This window comes from Haemaphysalis longicornis, unplaced genomic scaffold, assembly GCF_048455015.1.
Source record: "Haemaphysalis longicornis isolate Haplotype H1 unplaced genomic scaffold, Haemaphysalis longicornis Haplotype H1 scaffold_5, whole genome shotgun sequence".
Taxonomy (NCBI): domain Eukaryota; kingdom Metazoa; phylum Arthropoda; class Arachnida; order Ixodida; family Ixodidae; genus Haemaphysalis; species Haemaphysalis longicornis.
In genome coordinates, this window is record NW_027526385.1 from 101,153,798 (window position 1) to 101,172,113 (window position 18,316).

Genomic DNA, 18,316 nt, shown 5'->3' on the forward strand with positions numbered 1-18,316 from the left:
CCATCTAAGGCCGATATTTTTCAGAAAAAGAAAATTTTCAAAGCCTGCACAGCGATACCGTCGTAACAACGCTGGCAAAGTGCAAGTGTTTTCATACACATATACACTCGTTGAATTAGATGTTTTAGCTTTGCCGATTACGTTGGAACACCGCTGCTTACATATTTGTACGCCGAGTTTCTCTCTAATACAGAGAGCTTGTATGTATGCCTGCCTTAGACAGCGCAGTAAGTGAAAGTATCTCCCTCAGTTTCTTTTATTATAAGTGTTGTAAATCGGCTTGCTTTGTTATGGTCCCGCCGCCTGAGCCAGGCGTGTGACGTATCAACAACTCAGCGTCATGTCTTTCCTCGCCCTTTCTTCCTTCCCAACTCCCTCTCCCTTGCTATGCTTAAATACTGTCTTCACGGACGAATAAATGGTTCAGTCCTCAGCGCTGTCTCGTCTGTCGTCCACGCACCGTGTGTGCGCAGGCTATGTAACAATAAGTAAATATCGAGGAGAAATTCTCAGTACGTTTATTCATTTGAGATGTATTTTATCCGGCACTTTAGATATGCTTTACGTGAATCTTACGATTCAGCAACTGAAGCAGTGCCTCTAGTGTACTACAAATGTCTTCAGGCAAAGCTTTTTTAATACATTTAAAATGTATTTTCAATAAATATTTTTCCTGCATTGAGAGTGTATCTGTACCATGTTCGTTCCACAAACCTACAATGCATTTGAAATATTTTTCGAATATATTCGGAGTATATTTATATGCTTCAGCACACTTTTAAAGTATACTCAGAGTGCTGCTCTAAATGTAGTTAGATAAGCGTATTTTTTAAATATTTACAGTGCATTTGGACCTAGATCGTTTGGCGGGAAGGAATACATTTTCAATATATTCTGAATGCCTTAAGCGCGCATTCATTAGGTTCAGTACATTCCTAATCTATTTGTAGGGTACTTAAAAGCATTGTACTTTTTCCGCTTTTTTAATAATGTATTTTCAATATTTACTACAAATTAAGAAAATGCAATTTTTAATGCACTTGAAATACATGTACGAATAGAAAGCATATTTGAAATGCACTTCAAGCATACTCGTAGGTATTTCAAACGTATTACTTTTCGCTAAGGGCCCTTATCCTCCCTCTCCTACCCCTCCTCTTTCCTCAGTTACACTCAGCCTGACGTTTGAGCCGACAGTAGACTTTCGATTGATTGATTGTAGGGTTTAACGCGCCGACGCAACGCAGGCGGTGAGGCGCGCCGTAGTGGAGGGCTCCGGATTAAATTTGACCACCTGGGGATCTTTAACGTGTGCCGACATCTCGTACACACGGGCATTTTTGCTTTTCGCCCCATCAGAAAAGCAGCCGCCGTGGCCTGGAATCGAACCCATGACCTCGTGCTCAGCAGCGCAACGCATTAGCCACTGAGCCATCGCGGCGGGTGACAGTAGACTTTCACTTCCTGCCTAAGTTTTTAAACAAGCATATAGTGCCGCTCAGAACCTGCGCTTCTTTTTTCTATCTTTCGAGTAAGGGAAAATCCATAAAAGTAGCTCAAAAGCGTTTTAGTAACCACAAAGGTCCGTAGGCCGGAAATGTTTGTGAAAAAATAGGAAGCGACCGGTGCAAGAGTAGAGCGCATGTGGGGAAAACCTGATGGGGGTGATGGAGGCGTAGGGGCAAACATTTTTGTGTTTAGGCAAGACGCGACCTCATGCCGGATCTTCCTTCAGCAGTGTCACCAGTAACCTCCACTGGTGTGTTATTCACTTTATAGATGGCTTGTCGCTGACGATATTGAATATACTATTGAAGTACTTGGCCAACTGATAGCCTCACAAGGAAATTGTACGGAAGTTATTCTTCGTAATGCTCTCGTAATAATTCATTTTGGAGACAGATTGATCACCTCGGCTGCGTAAAAGTGGCGGCACTCACAATCGTGAAGAAAGCGTTCAAATGCGCTAGATTCGCTACTTTGAAAAAAAAAGCTGTGATACATACGTTGCCTGTGTGAGAATATGTTTGTGGTAATGACATGGACCAGATTATTAAAGCGATAACTGAAAGCATGCTATGAAGTTGTAGGGAAACAGCGCGTAACGTTCCTTTAAATCTCCATGTTATAACACGCATACGCGTTTCATCCCACCCACGGAATACATTATTTCCAAATTCAGGACGCGCGCCACACGTTATTTCGTACTATTAAGGTATTCACAATCGTAGTAGGCATAGCTTGGATTCAACAACCTGCGTGCAACCTTGTAACGCTTGTATTATCCTCTGTGCATGTCAGGAGAGTTCTTATGCCCTGGGTGCCAGAAATATAGCGCTTCGCAACTTCCGTGGTTCCCACAACTTTTGATGAATAACTCACGTCGTTTCAGAGCATTCGCGTTTCATATAAATATACATTAAAGCGTAAAACCTCAGCATAGCCTGTAGCTATCGTAAAATACATATTTCGAATCCTCGAAGGGTTCTTTATTTGTCCAGGTACTGAACTGTATAGGAAATAGACTGAAATGAAGCGCCAAGGATGTTCCACTCACCAATGACGAAACATCGTGTTTTCGGCGAAGTAGCTGGGTCACAAGACATTGTGGCACAGGGAAGTATGCAGTCATGCATAGCAGGGCTAAAGGGTATGTTGTTATTACGACGCAAAATTAATAATATTTATTACCACAGCACATGTCTCAAATGAAAGGCTGATGTGAATCAGTAGCGCCACGTGTATCACGAGCACTCAGCTGTATGCTAGGAGCATATGCATGTGCTTGGTAGGCTGGGAAAAAGAAAATTAATGACTTGTCTACATGCTCATTGCCTGTTTTTGCTTTTATTCATGGGTATCACGTCTAAAGTAACCAGAGTGGCACGGTGCTTCCAAACACCACACGAATGCTAGTTAGATCAATTGCAACAGCTGCCGTTTTTTTTCGTTTATTTTAAAGGAATGCCCTGACATCGCCTTTGCGGCGCTAACTTAATACCCTCGTGTGATGTAAATGTAGCATTTAGGTATACCTTTTTGTTTAAGCCAGCTTCGGCGCGAAAAAAATGTTTGAAGTTGAATTTAGCATCCCACACACTAACATTTCAGTTAAAGCAAGTCTGATGCCAGCAGCCCTACCAGCTTTTCAGAGCTTATAAACTAAAGGATAGATTTTTCTGCCTATAATGGCCTTCATTAGCTGACTCACAGAAAGGGAGATTCGCCGTAGAGGTTACTGCCACCGCCAGGCCCTCGCGAAGCTACATACCATGCTACTGCATGCCATAGAGTCCCCGCGGACAAGCAGCTCGTTCTCCCGCACCATTGTATTTCCCGTCCACCGCGACCCCTCCTTCCAGAGGTCGTCACGTACATACACGCAATTCTCGGTCCGGAGATCTTTTCTACATGGGTGGCCGCAGAGAAAACGAGTATTGCGCGTCCAGATGCTTGTCGTTCGTCTTCGGACCTTTGTTGGCCAAACAGGAAAGAAGTAATTCGTGGCCAGACTGTTGCCGTTCGTGTTCCGCCTTCCGCTTGCCAAATGGGAAACGATTAATGCGTGGCCAGACGCTCTTTGTTCGTCATCAGACGTATGGTGGCCATGGAGAAAGCGTGTACTCCGTGGGCAGATGCTTGCCGTTCATCTGGGGACCTAAACTGGCCATACAGACAACGCGGCCCCCGTGGCCAGTCGCTTGCAGTTCGTCTTCCGACCTCAGCTGGCCAAAAAGGAAACAAAAATCTGTGGCCGGACGCGTGCTGTTCGTCGTCGGACGTGTGGTGACCAATGAAAAAACATGTTCTCTGTGGCCAGATGTTTGCCTTTGGTGTAAAGACCTCGGCTGGCCGAACAGACAACAAGTATTCCGTGACCAAATGCATACCAAAGAACATAAGTTCTCTGGCAGTCCAAACTTTGCCAATGGCCAAATAGGCCAAGCATCGGCCAAAAATAAGCCAAAGGCTGGCCACTTTTTCTGTGCTGCCTGGGTAAATTGGTCTTACCGGCGACCCAACTCAGTCACGTTTCCACGACTCGTCCCCTCTCCAACTCTGAGCCCAGGCCACCAGAGGCACATCTAGCCAACGGACGCTCTCACGGGACTGACCACAACCTAAGCACCTGGAACGCTGACGGACCCCACTACACACCAGTTTTTAGCTGTACATCCCCGTACATAGTTTTGTGCGTGCACTATGCATGGAACATCCAGCTCAACGCACTCCGCGCTTGGGGGAGGACCTTTGTAGTGCAGTGAATCTCATCTACTATCGGCGCCACTGTCATCATCATCCGCATCCTTCCATAATGATCATAAGCACTTCGTGGACTGGCGCGTCAGCAGAGCCACGCGACATAACAGATCGAACACGACTGTGCGCCCGGGTGGACACATGCCATCACCTTTCTCCCAGTTCCGGCTGGGCTTATGCACCCTGAATAAATGTAGGAGGCCACAGCATAACGGAGTCCGCAGCTCCTTCCTACAGTGTCACTGCGGATCAATTAGGTAGGAAGTCCAGAGCATTCGTGGTTGACGCATCCCATCTGTCACTGTTTCCATTAGGGCAACCAAGCGGTGTTGGCCGGACGGCCCGGACCTGTAGGGTTTACACCCACCAAATGCTGTTTCTGGCGCCAGTAAAGCACACACACTACACAGTGTCTTTAGTAGTTTTTTTCCTTATCTTTTGTTTATTTCTGGGCTTTCGACCAACTCCAAAACAGTCCACCTGCTCGACGCCTAGACTACTATGGTGGCAACGATTCAGCGGTGGCGTCCCTGATGTCTTCCAGCTTGAGGTAGCGCCTGATTGCCCTCCAGCAGTCCTCGTTGAGGGCGTCCAGCTGCGTGCGGCCGTCTTCGCTCGCACGGCAGGAGACGCGCTCCCTGACCACCCCGGCCAGCCGCATGAACTGGTGCATGTCCGCCCACTGGATGCTCCTCAGTTTGTCCTGGACCATGGCGGCCGCCCGTTCCTGGTCCACCCCCTTCAGCCTGGCCACCTCCTCCACCAGCTCGGGGTGACCCTGCATCCGCTTCAGGGCCACGGCACAGCGCCTGTGGCAAGGACAGGGCACAGGGACGAAAGGTCAGGACAAGGTGGGGGCTTTGGCTCAATCAAAGATACACGACCAAACACAGTAGTGATGCGCTGCTGATATTGCAGGTGGCTAGCCTCAAAAGATCCTCCACGCCTAGCCAAGGCACGAACTTTGTTTCGAGCCTTGCAACTTTGCAACTTGCAACTTTGTTTCGTGTTGTAACAACACCGTAACCTAATACCGGGGCCAGACAGGTGAGGGGTAGCTTGGCTTGACGCAAAATTCAGTGAAGAAACTTGTGGGCTGGCTGAAGGCTCTTGACAGCTACATGAAAAGGGCATATTCAAGACAGTGTCCGATTTTTCTGCCACAGTGAAGAATGAGCACTACACACGCAGTCACACGTTCCTTTGGTAGTGTGGACAGGAGCCAGCAAGCGTGCCATCGGTTTTGCAAGCACCCAGATCTCGCATTCGAAAAGCTCGTGCTGCCTAGTAATGTTCACAAGAATATAGCTGATCACCTCACTATGCAGCCCAGGCGTTCAAGATTACGATTCAGCGCTCATCCACTTCATGTCCATGTCTGCCGCATGCCAACACTGCAGAGTGCATGTGAAGCAAGTGCTGCAAAGCACAGCTGTTACGCTGTCGTTCACCCCGATATCTGCGATGGTGAGACTGAAAACTCCCAGCCGGAACTCTGCACAAAACGCAAGGGCGTCCTCTCTCCGATCGTTTTGTTAGGGCTAGAATGCATTCAACGGGGAAAATGTACGGTCACGTCACATTCCTTGATACAGTGCCCCCCTTGCAATCCGTCCACCTTACCCACTCTCTGCAGAGAGCTGCATTCAATGTGGTAGAGCTAAGGCGTTGCGCTGCTGAGCACGAGGTCGCGGGTTCGATTCCCGGCCGCGGCGGCCGCTTTCCTGATGGAGGCGAAAAGCAAAAACGCTCGTGTGTTCGAGATTTCGGCGCACGTTAAAGATCCCCAGGTGGTCAAAATTAATCCGGAGCCCTCCACTACGGCGCGCCTCATCGCCTGCGTTGCGTCGGCGCGTTAAACCCCACAATCAATCAATCAATCAATGTGGTAGAGGCCGGTGGTTGCACATGTGATCCTTTGCCTACACCAAGGCACCAGTGTTTCGCCTTTGGCGACAGCAGAGAATGCTCGATAAGAACACGAGGCATCCTGGGAATGCCAATTTGTCCACGGTCATGAAACGCGCCGATAGACCAAATTGGCAGAATGCGAGCCTGGAGTAACAGCGTTGCAGTGTAGACCCAACATTGTCTGCCCAGGAAGCAGCTCCAGCTCAAGGATATACCCATTCATGCGCACTCAAACCAGCTGTGCCATACTACTTGACTACCTGTCATGAGTCATGGAGAATCCCCGCAACGACGCCGAAGGAGATCAAGGAAGAGGAGGAGGAAGACGAGAGATCGAGGCAGGGGCGGAGGAGATTGAAAACGTCAAGCCTATGGCGTTGACATCTAACGCGGTTAAATTAATCGAGCGGATTTTGCAGCAGCACATAATGCAATTGGTGTCCAGTTCTAGAATCTTTAGCCCGAGACAAGTTGGTTTCCGCCCTGGGTGTTCGATTTGGAGTGCGCATATGGACCTTCAAAGCCGGATTAAACTAGCCCGTTGCACTAACCAGTTTTCGTCTCTAGTTACCCTAGATGTAGCAAAAGCTTTTGATAGCGTCGAATACCCTGTGTTGTTGTCTCGGTTACAAGTCTTAAACTTCCCAAGGTACATTATAGCTTGGATTTGTGAATTTCTGAGAGACAGGCAGTTCAGTTGTGTAAAATTTAATGTTACTTCCTCACAGCGGCCACAGTCTAGGGGCGTACCGCAAGGGGCGGACCTTTCCCCTGTTCTTTTTAACATCCTTGTAAGCGCTATTCCGGTGGTTTCTGGGGTCTCTACATTTGTATATGCCGACGATATTGCATTTTTTGCATCAGCACCTGACATTCCATCTCTTTACGAATTATTGCAGTTATATTTGAACCTTATTGCCTCCTGGTTGGACAGTATTTGTCTCTCTGTGAATGTCAACAAATGTTCCTTATTAGTTTTTCCGATCTCAGGCCCTGTTAACATTACTCTCAGTCACCGACAGTGCCTAATTCCTCAAGTTCCTTCTTTAAAGTACCTTTCGATTATTTAAACCAGTGAACTTGACTGGACCTCACATACAGCCCTCATTGAGGCCAAAGGTGCACGTGCTGTTGGGATGTTGAGACGTCTCAGTCATAGAAAGAAGGGCATGCGCAGAGAGACCATTCTTATGATATACAGAATGTACGTTCGCCCCATTTTAGATTTTGGGTGCGTGTTATTCGCTGGGTGCGCCACGTATAAGCTTCATCGGCTGGTTATTCTGGAGCGCTACGCTCTTCGCTGCTGCTTAGGGTTGCCTACGAATGCAGGAAATGGAGTAGTTTACTTGGAAGCGCGCGTTCCTCCTCTGCCTAATAGGTTCCGGATATTGACTGTTGAAACTTTTCTGAGAGCTTTAGCTCTGAGGTGAACAGGGAGCAGATTATCTTTATTGCTGAATCAGGTGCGTTTCTGGTGCACCAATGGCCCAGGTCCTTACGTCCACAAAGCACTTTAGTACAGAGCTTCCTTTCTCGATTGGGTGTAGCAATAAATTAGGTTATTCTATATACTGACAGGAGTTCTCCTCTTTCTATCAATTTCCGGAACATTTTCCCCCAAAATTCTAAACATTTACCAGCCCGGCTGCTCAATCGTCTTCTCGAAGATTACTTGGCCTCAATGCAGCCAGGTGCTATAATATATACAGATACGAGAAGAAAAATCCGGTATAGAAATATTTTCCCTTTCCCTTAATTGGACCTTTTTGGTTTGTCTGGGTGCTTTTATCCCCATATTCTTCGCGGAATTCCTGGCAATTGTCCTGGCGCTACGAAAGCTGGATGTATCAATTACATCTCGAATGATAATTTCTTATTCTTTTTCTGTATGCTTAGCCCTTTCTTCCCCTAAAGACACTCCCCTTTTGCGGACGTTTCGGTCACTCCGTTTCGGTCACCGAAATTAACCTTCTTTCGGTTCCTGGTCATGCGGGGATCACATTCAACGAGACTGCCGACTCTCTAGCAAGGATAGCACTTTCTGGGCCTGTAGTAGACGTCGTAGAGCCGACACGTTTAATAGACAGTTTTAGCAGTCCGTATGCTCCGGCCGTTCCGTTCGTCACGTTGCTACCGGGTTTACCGGGACCCGACTGCGCATGCGCCATTTGTTCCGTACGCGGCCGGCGTCTCTCCCGGCGCTCTGCTTCCGTGTTACCGTATCCGGAGCCCGCAACCGGCTTGCGTTGCTCTGGTCGGCTCGGATGTTGGGAACTTTAAGCTTAGCGTCCTGGCGAATATTTGATCGCCACTATCTGTGCAACTGCGAATGACAATCCGTAACGCACCTTTTCATCACACTATCATCCCCTTTCTTGCATGTGAAACTTTATTTGAGCTACAACAGCCGTTTGAGTGACCGGTGACCGAGACATCTGCGTAGCCTGTTTCGATGCTTCCGCGCAGATATCGCCATCTCTCGGCCGCTCGGCGCACCGCGCGCCGCGGCGTCCACGTCCGGTCAGCATAGGCTTGCATCGCGGCTGATATCTGATCGCCGCTTTTAAAATAAGCCCTGAGAACAATCCCTAGCACAACGTTTCACCACACTAACACCTACTTTCTCGCAGGTGGAACTTCGTTTTAGCGATCAGATTGATTCAGAAGAGCAGCGACAAGCGGTTGCTACCGTGGTCTGCGCCGGTTCAAGCCACTGAGTGTGCCGAGCTGGCAGGCGCGACCGGCGTGTGCGCGGACTGTTTCCGATGCAGAAGACGCTTCACGATTGCCTGCTTTATCCATTTCTTGCGTAGAAACACGCGGAATCTACAAATTCAGCTCAGCGATCGTCGTAGTTGACCATGGAGCAAAAACAGTGGGCGGAGCGGCGCCGACGAGGCATCGCACACCTGCATAGGGCCATGTGTCTCGAATTCACGCGTACGACTGGTCGTGGTGACAGTCGTAACGATCAGTCGCATACGAATCGCGTGTACCAATCGTACATGCGTCTAGCGCTTCAATCGGGCAAGGCCAAGGCCATTCCTCCACGTGAACGGCGCGCGACCATGTCGTCACCTGCGCTCGCTCTGGTGCCGTCGCCGCCGCCGCAGCCCCTGCCTCACAATACGTCCGGCCGAGCGCGATTTATTTTGGATTTGCAATGCTTTAGGGGAAACTCGTTGTTTATTTACGTATTTTTAGCGTGTGGATTTTTGCAACAACTCGGCTAATCAGCCGTCACACGGAACGAACGGTACCGTAGGACTCTACGGAGTGCTAAAACACGTTTTCCGTTTCACTACACGGGAAGAACCCGGTACGGGCGCGCGCATGCGCCGTCGGGTCCCGGTAAACCCGGTAGCAACGTAACGAACGGAACGGCCGGGGCATACGGACTGCTAAAACTCTCTAATAACAGCAGCTAGGTACCGTAGGATGCTGAAACTCCAAGAACAGCAAGAATCGATTTTATTATCATTAAGAGATTTTAATCATCGTAAATTCTCATGAAAACCTGAATGGTGCCCTTAACGCAAATTAGAGGTGGTTATTACAGCCTTACGTTGTCGAGTACCCCAGTTAAATAGGTACTTACACAGGTCTCGTCTGGCGCCAACAGCTCTGTGCAGCTATTGCAACGAAGACGAGTCTCTCGAACACTACTTTTTGACATGCCGACGTTTTTCCCGACTGAGACGTCAGTCCCTGGAGGTGCCGCTTTACAGTTTGGGGATATCCCTAACAGTGCCGGCTATACTATTGTTCGGGGCATCCGAAACGGGGTTCTGCCTCCTGGATGTATGCTCTGTCCTCCTGCGCTACATTGAAAATTCAAAACGATTCTCTTTATGACTGCGATTGGTCACCCTCGCTTTGATTTTTCAGGGTTTTTTTTTTTCAAAACTTTTTCTAACCAGTCTAAATTATCTTTCCTGGGCGTCTCGTGATTAGATAAGAATTCCATTAATTTTAACCATCCTCTGTTGATTGGACGATCCCCTGATTGGGTATGTGCCATATCTAAAGGCGCAACAACAACGACAACAACAAGATACCCGGCTGACGAAGAGCGAAGCCTGGGGTGACGCGACCCAAGACACCGACGTCGCCACACAAGCCTGGGCGGGAGCGGGCCGACGATGCTTCGGCTCCGGTCTCCCGACAGTCCGCCAAGCCACGTCTTGGCGGCTCCAGCGGCGACGGGCGTCAGCGGCATTGTATCGTCGTCCTGCGCTACGACGGCCCCGACAACGGCAACGTCCACGTCCTCCGGAATCTAAGCCGGGCTACACTAGTCGCACGACATCGCGCCGACAGCATGCGGGTACCAGCTATTCGCAGCGACACTTCGATTTCCTTACGTCAACACCCGTGAAGTACGTAAGACTCGGCGCTAGCACAACCTCCTTCTAGGACATTCTTGAGCTTGTAAGGCAGTAGCTTAGGGCATTGTGTATTTTCCATTGTCGAGAGTTCGATAGCTTTTTCGTGTGTGTGGTTTTCTTAACTCGGTTTTATTTTCTTCGAGCTTTGCTGCGTCATATATGTGTTTTAAGCCTGCCCTTGTTTCCCGTTTCCTTCTCTGCTGGTCGAAACGCGTGACACTACCCGATGCCGGCCAGGATGCTACCAGCAGCGACAAGATAAGTCAAACCCGGCTATAACGAACCCGGATAGAGCGAATTATGCTATATATCGAACAAAAATAATTCAGTTACGGAAATACATGGGAAACATGTTCCTTATAACGAAGTTCACATTCGATATATCGAACTATGCGCGCCTAGAATGGCCGCCGAAATGCATGATCTGGGAGCGGCGATTGAGATGTGGATTGGTAGCGACAACGGAGCAAGAGTTGTGACTTAGACATTGCGCCTCGCACGGAGCGACATGACGCCCGACACTTTCCGTAACTGTTTCCGACGCACGGGACTCACGACGGAACCCGCGCAGTCAGCGAGTCCGGAACAAGACAGCAGCATCGGTGAACTGTGGGAAGAGCTCCCTCACATTCCCGATGATGTCGCGAGTGAAAGCCGTCCGACGCTTATAATGAAGCGCTTTCGGCAGTCAATCTGCTCCGCCAATGCTTCTTAGATTTTGGAGGACGCGGACTCGAACTGGTGCAAATAATGTTTCGTGTAGAGAATGCTATGCTAGATGAAACCGCCAAAACGAAAGTGAAAATAAAAATCACCGCTTTTTTTTTTGCAAAGTAGGCAGTTCAGGCGGAAAGTAGCTTTAAAGGGGCCCTGAAAGGCGTTTTGAGCACACTAAATTGACTAGCGCAATCGTTAGATTGGCTCGTCAACATCATCTGTGCCAAGTATTAGTCTTTTACGCGCAGCGGAAAGCTCACACTTTTGTTGCAAAGTTTGTCGCTTTTTTCTCACCCTTTCCTTCGTGTTTATGGACGCCGCCATCTTCACATGTCTACATCATCGATTCCCAGATGTTCGTCATGAGCTAGACATCCTGCTATTGGGCGGCTTTTTCACGCACTTCCGGCAAAGAGATGAGTCGTCTGCTCAGCGTCGGCTCGCCGGCTGATCTGCCAGTGGAGTGCCGGAGTGCTTGGACATTTTACGACAAACGAAACAAGTGTAAATAAACGCTTAACCTGTTTGTATTGAATGCAACAGGGCCATAACACGACATGAATATTCTCTTACTTGAGCACGTTCCATAAAGAAAGCGTTGAAGCCCCGTGGCACTTCTTTCTTGCAATCGCAGAGAACGCCCTGAGCCAAATGCCCGGGTTTGACGCACACATTTTATTTAACTTCCAAACAATCCAGAGATGCGTTTCGAACGAACACAACGTCACAACATGCGTTGCAAGTCCGAACCGCGATTGACAGGCGATGGGTTGCCTCCTCCTGCCCCTCGTAAATTCGGCACTCACCTCGCGCGCGGTTTGCGGGCACGAACAGCAAGTCACTTATCTCTGGCGCACAAGCCGAGATGGCTTTTAGCCACGCACACTGCACATACCCCATGCGAGGTTGAGTCGTACGCCGCTTGAGAAAGGTAATCCAGACCATGGGAAGCACTAATTAGCCGCAGAAGCACAACGTCACATTTCATCGCGAAACAAAGGCGTCCACAACACACATACCATCGCCTCCTGTAATGCCAAACGCATCTCGCACTTCCAAATGGGAGTGAGTAGTATGCCTGCAGCGCCCATATGCCGCGAGGTGGGGCCTCAAGCTGAACCGGGATCACGCAACCGTAACTGACTTCTAGAGCGGTTTGTGCCTTGTTGCCAGGGCAACCGATGTTTGATATTGTCAAAGAAATGGTGCTCGCTCCAGCGCTAGAAAGCTCAGAGCCGCGCCGGAGCATGTTTTGCCAACGTTGCCGCTCTCCACCACGCGTCGCCCCAAGCTGAACTGGCGTTTTGTGCACGGGTTCTGTATCGGTCACATGCCGCCGGCAGAAATTACCACCGCCACAAAATAAGACCCGGTACCAGCGGGGCCACATCTGATACGGCGCTTTTTGGATAAACAGTGCGCTGTGCATCCAAGGGGGCGAGCGCAGGGCCCTCCCCGTGCGGCTGCGAGTTCGCCGCCGATAAAAAGTCGCGTGCCGCCGATAGCAAAGTTCTGCGGCAACGTACACCGCGAAAGGGCAAGGCCAGGCCGCCGCACACATGGGGCCAGATTTTTCGTTCGCTTTTCCAGCCTTGAGCGGAGTGTGGGATTCATGGTGTCAACAAAGCTTGCCCGTAGCAGACGGCTGTGTGAGCAGCGCAATAGCGGAAGTACGTCACCGCCGAGGAGCGCAGCATCATGGGAGGCAAGACTCGCTCGCCGTCAACAGCGGAGAGTAAGTTGAAAGGAGGAGGAAACGCGACGCGACCATAATGCGCGGTTTTTGATTTACGATTTCTCAGCTAATACTCATCGCTTCAACAAAATTCTTGCGGGAGGAGATTGCTAATACATTGCTTTATTTGGTTACATGTACATCCACGCATCGGCGGAAGGTATTTCAGGACCCCTTTAAACTTGCAATAAATGGATTATTTTGGGTACGGTAACGGCTACTTCACTGTGTTCGTTTTTGCATGCGGGGATGGTGGAGTTGAGGAGGAGGAGGGGGGGGGGGGCTCCCGCGAATTGCGAACTTGTAATGATAAGTTCGTTATAGGTGGGTTCGGCTATATCGAACTATTGGATATATCGAACTAATCGCAGTGCATATTGCAATTCGCTATAAACGGGTTTGACTGTAGTACTACGTCAGCAACGGTGAACGGACACGTCGCCGACACTGGCACATGTGCACACAGTCAATGGCCAAGAAGTGGGGTGCTCCTAGGTGCGCATGTTACCAGAACCATCCTCTCACATCTTCGGAATGCGCACGGACTGGGCATTACGCGACCTGTGCTTTTCCCACGCCACTCTGCACCAGCCATGCTCAGCAGGGTTTACCTCACTCTAGAACAACTGGCCGTGTAGTACGCCTCATTCACCTGTTCCTCGCTCACTGGGGGAGGCAGGAAATGCTGCAGAGGCTGTGTGCAGGGCGAGTCGGTAGAGCATCATGGTAATGGAAAGAGCCTACTTACTACAAGGACCACCGAAATGCCTACTGAAATTTTTATTCAGGGATGCACATCATACAGTGCTTTTTTCCACATATAACTTGTACTCTGATGTTGTGGCTTAAAATTTAATAACAGAAAAAGAATTTCTGCATATTCTCAACGCAATCGACTGTGTAACGCAACTTTTTGGCACCCATAAAACATAAGTACCAAACGAAGACCACAGACTTGCCAGTGGTCACGACACTTCTCCATCTTTACCCAAATGGGAGAGCTGGCATCAACCTGCTTTACCTTCCTAACAAAAAAAATGCAACCGCTGACAGAGAACACCTAAACAGCAGTAGTAGCATGATGGTGTTTATGGCTCAAGGACATCTACAGCAACAGAGAGCCAGAACTATGTTAGTTGGCCATCCAGTGGGCCAGCCTGATGGTAAAATTACGTTTGAAACAGGCTCGGTATTTGCAAAAAGTTCTGTATGTATTTTTGCAAAGGGCTTTTGACTCAAAACCTGAGCATGGCCACGACAGTAGATGAAGTTGATGATGCTTCTGTTGATGAACAGGAGTAAGCTGGCGCTGGGGTATGTCACAGTTTGCGCATTTCAGTTTGTTAGCTTCACAGTTCTCAGGCTTGTCTGGAGCAGGTGCGTGTACTCCTGCCCACGCTGCTGACATCACAGGCAGCAGCGTGGGTTTGGGATTTATGGTAGGAAATTGCCATGTAAGAATCTTGCACAGGTAACCGAAGGGGAAGAGTGCTCCGGTCAAAGGTTGGTTAGTGTCCCACATTGGGTGAGTACTTTTGTGCCCCCCCGTCTGAACCTTATTCTCCCGACTTTCAGCATGGCCTCACTCACACGTGCAGTGAACAATGCCAGCACCGGCTTGTTTGGTGAGGTCAGGTACAAGGGCGACGCCCTGTCAGCTGTCCAAGCTCTGGTGTGGGAGCTATAACCTAGACTGGTTCTCAAGCAAATTACCCAGGCGCTTATTTGTGGCTGCAATGGGCAGTTTAACTGTCGTGAACATCTTATTTGCTTGTTTAAGAGTACGTCCTGAGACCTTTTAGGGGCTCAGGATGTAAGTGTCTCATGTCGTCGTATCTCGTCTCAAGTAGTCACATTACAGGAACACCGGGACACTCGTTTACAAACGCCTCGCGCTAGAATGCTTCGTGCTTCAAAGAAACTAGACTTTGTCAGCAAAGCTCTATACCCCTACCCCCCAAAAGGTTTCGTCTCAGATGGCAAAAATTCCAAGGCACCAAGAATACTTTTACACTGCATGCTTTGCCGCTCCCCAGGTTTCACGTTAGTGCAGATGTCCCGGGATTTTTTCGCCAGTAATGTGCACCACAACAAAAAGCACCAAGTGTAATGCGGGCCTGCCGCACCAACTATCGCAATGAGATTGAAGCGTTCTTCACTCTTTTCAGTCTTCAATACTTTGAGTTTTCAGCAATTTTACGCTGAATGTTGTTGGTTCGACATGGGTTGGACCGGTTCAACATGCTAGAAATCTGCTTGCCCATTTGTGCCTTAGCCTATGTGAGCAGCAAATCATTGGGACGGATGGCATGGTGCCAAAGACACAGTACGACACTTTCAAACACACTTCTCTTGTTAAAATACGTGCATAAATCAGCTATAGCAACTCACATAGCATGTATTGACGATGATGATGAATAAAAGAGGCAGGGCTGCACGGGCACGGGGGTACGGGCCTAGCTCGCGCCTCGTGCTCGGCGCAGTTGGTCGTGATTAGGGCAGCGAACGGGTGACTGGTTGTCTGGCTTCCTTCTTGCGTCACTATCCGCGACAGCATGAATTCCAGAATTTACCCAGGGTAAAGCTGACATTGAAAGGGCTTTTAAACAACATTTCAAGCGTTACTCTGCCACACCTCCTAGGACCAGACACAAGTTTTCAAACCCCAGACAATAAATCTAGCTAAGCCTGCCTCCAGAATAAGTGGTACGTACCTGTCCTTTCGGGCGGCCGTGACAAAGTCAGCAGCACAGGTCAGCAAGCCTTGGTTGCGCCTGGTTGTGTCTGTAATCTTGAACCATGGTCTCCCCAACCTGAACATGCACTCACTCACGGTCAAGTCAAGGAGGGTGTAGTTCTCAACAATGCCTTTTTCATAGTCATCTTCATCGTAGTCACCTTTATCGTAGTCATCGTCATCGTAGTAATATTCAGTGAAGTGATCATTAGCAGTAAGGTGCAGCCTGCTGATGTTCTTGCTGCCATTGATGACAGCTGCCAGGGGCTTATAAAACGCGGAGAAGTCAATGCTGTCTTTATCCACTTCGATTCGCACTTCTCTGAGGCTCCTATTAACAGCCAGGCTGTCCATCAGGGCTTCCTGGCAGTCAACCCACTGGTCAAGCGATGAAAAGCTCAGGCTGAGGGTCTTGAGCGTGCGAGTCGCTTCTAAAAAGGTGGCAAGAGCTGAAACCAGTTGTGTCCCCAGGTTGACTTCGAAGGGGAAATGTAACTCTAAACATGTTATGTGGCCAAGGGGCGGCATACGTTCCAAAATCTCACACATTGCTTCCCCGTCGGCATTGGAGGCTTTCACAGCAACTGATGAGAATGCTTCACACTCAAACCTTTTATCAAACGCCCCTACAGTGAGGGGGGCATTGAAGGACACCTTCTCGCCTGCCCCCGTTTGTCTGAGGGCCGCGCAAAGTTTGTCCGCAAGACTGCTCGTCCAGTCAGGTAGTTCGATGCTCACCCTCTTGAGGTTCGTCATGCCTGGCAGAGCCGTAAACAACTTCTTCCACTGGTGTTCGTTCCAGGCATAGATGGGCAGGGCGACTTCCACTAGGCTGCTGTTCTCAACAAGCGCCTCAAGGCAGCGTTCGGAGTCATCCCTATTTGGACCCCCCTCCTTAAAAGAAGGTCTTTTATCGGCAGAAGTCCCGTGTGATATCTTGAGGCTCTGCAGTTTTCCGTTCTGCCTTATTATCTCCGACAGGAGCTGCACATCTGCTTGATAAAGTATAGGAAGTCGAATGTCCACGGCAGTAATGCTCTCGTTTCCCAGTAGCCCTTGGAGAATGCCATTCAGTGGATGGCGCTTTAAACGTGTCCATTCTTTAAGTACAGTCACGCTCTTCAGTGAGACACTCTTCTTCAACCACCATGTGAACGCTTTTTGAGCATCTTCCTTAGCCCCAGCAATGAGGCAGGCAGGCAGCACCAGCTCTGTCAGAGAGGAGCGATTCTGCGCGAGGTCTTGCAAAATTTTGGTAGAACTCCCGCCGAAGTTGATGCAACCTGAAAACCGCAGCATTTTCAGAGAACTCGTGTTCCGGAGAAGAGAGGAAAGACTATCAATCAGGGTCTCTGAAAGGCACCCGAAGGATGAACACTCGAGCTCTTGCAGTCGTGGCAGACAAAGTGCTGCTCTGGCAAGGTCTTCCCCGCTGCTCCAACCTTGAAACGTGAGCTTCACTCTGGAGATCGACCGGCGTCCCTAAAGTGCTTCCGAGAGTGGCGTGAGGTCGCACCCCTTTAACAGCAAGAGGTCAAACTCCACATGTGCCACGCAGCGGTGGGTCTTCAGCAGATGGCGCACAAGCCGGATGACACGGTCCAGCTGTTTTGAATTCCGAGAATTCCAAAAGATTGAGGTCGGATGAGGGAAGAGCACCAGGGAGAGCCTGCCACTGGTTCCTGGCATTTCTTGTAGCTGCCAACAGGCCGGGAACAGGAACTCGTTCCAGACCGACAGGTGACCGACAATCTGGCAGGTGGTGTTTTCTGTAGCCGTGCACGGCAGCTGCAAGTTGAGGGCTTCACCGGTAAAGCGTCCCCTAATGGTGGACAAGGGAAGAGGTCCTGCGTGTCCCTCATCGTTGCCCAGTGCATTGCTTGAAGTCGTAGAGTCGTCGCTGCAGCTCTCAGAATCTGTGAAGTACAAGAAGCACAAGTGGGTAATATGCGTGCGTTTTATGTAAACCCGATTACAGATTGCCACGTGTACACACCCCCATCCAACGCATTGGCCCACCAGTATCAAGGGCTCAAGGAACCTGATATGGCGCGACTCATTCCGGAACTCCTCATTAGCCACACCACCTATGAAATCGCACTACTTAGTGCTCAAAAACAGTGAAATTCAAAAACTATAAAAAAATCATTTGCCAAGCATGTTAACTAACACTGCATCTCCCCGACAATTTCTACCGCCAAGATACTCCCCATGGGCATCTGCAACATTTCTGGGGAACTTTGCAGAGCCCACCCATGCAAGTCGAACCTGTTTACATCAAATTATCCTCTGTATTAAACTATTACTGGTCGCGGAATATTTGCAGTGAGAATAAAGAGCAAGACTTACTGATTATATCGAACAAAAATATCAGCGACTCCAGATATACCGGACGCCAAATTCCGCGCAACTGCCCCCCAAGTTGGCTTACTCTTGAATCAGAGGAGAAATTCCGCTGGCACACCCCTGAAAGTGATTTAGCCCAACTGCTCATGAACAGCGAGCGGCTGTTTCCCCTTTTGCCCGCACTCTTTCTGTCGTGACTGTGCCACCCCGCAGTGCAGG

The 18,316-nt window shown here is 49.4% G+C and overlaps 1 protein-coding gene across 1 annotated transcript; it reads right to left on the bottom strand.

Moving 5' to 3' along the window:
• Window positions 1-4,660: 4,660 nt before the first annotated feature.
• LOC144139340 (uncharacterized) lies at window positions 4,661-17,180 on the bottom strand. Its single transcript, XM_077671716.1, has 2 exons — window positions 15,729-17,180; window positions 4,661-5,069 (listed from the first exon to the last, which is right to left on the bottom strand). Exons 1-2 carry the CDS (start codon window positions 17,048-17,050, stop codon window positions 4,760-4,762), a joined length of 1,632 nt encoding a protein of 543 aa, XP_077527842.1. The 5' UTR covers window positions 17,051-17,180; the 3' UTR covers window positions 4,661-4,759.
• Between the last annotated feature and the right edge of the window lie 1,136 nt (window positions 17,181-18,316).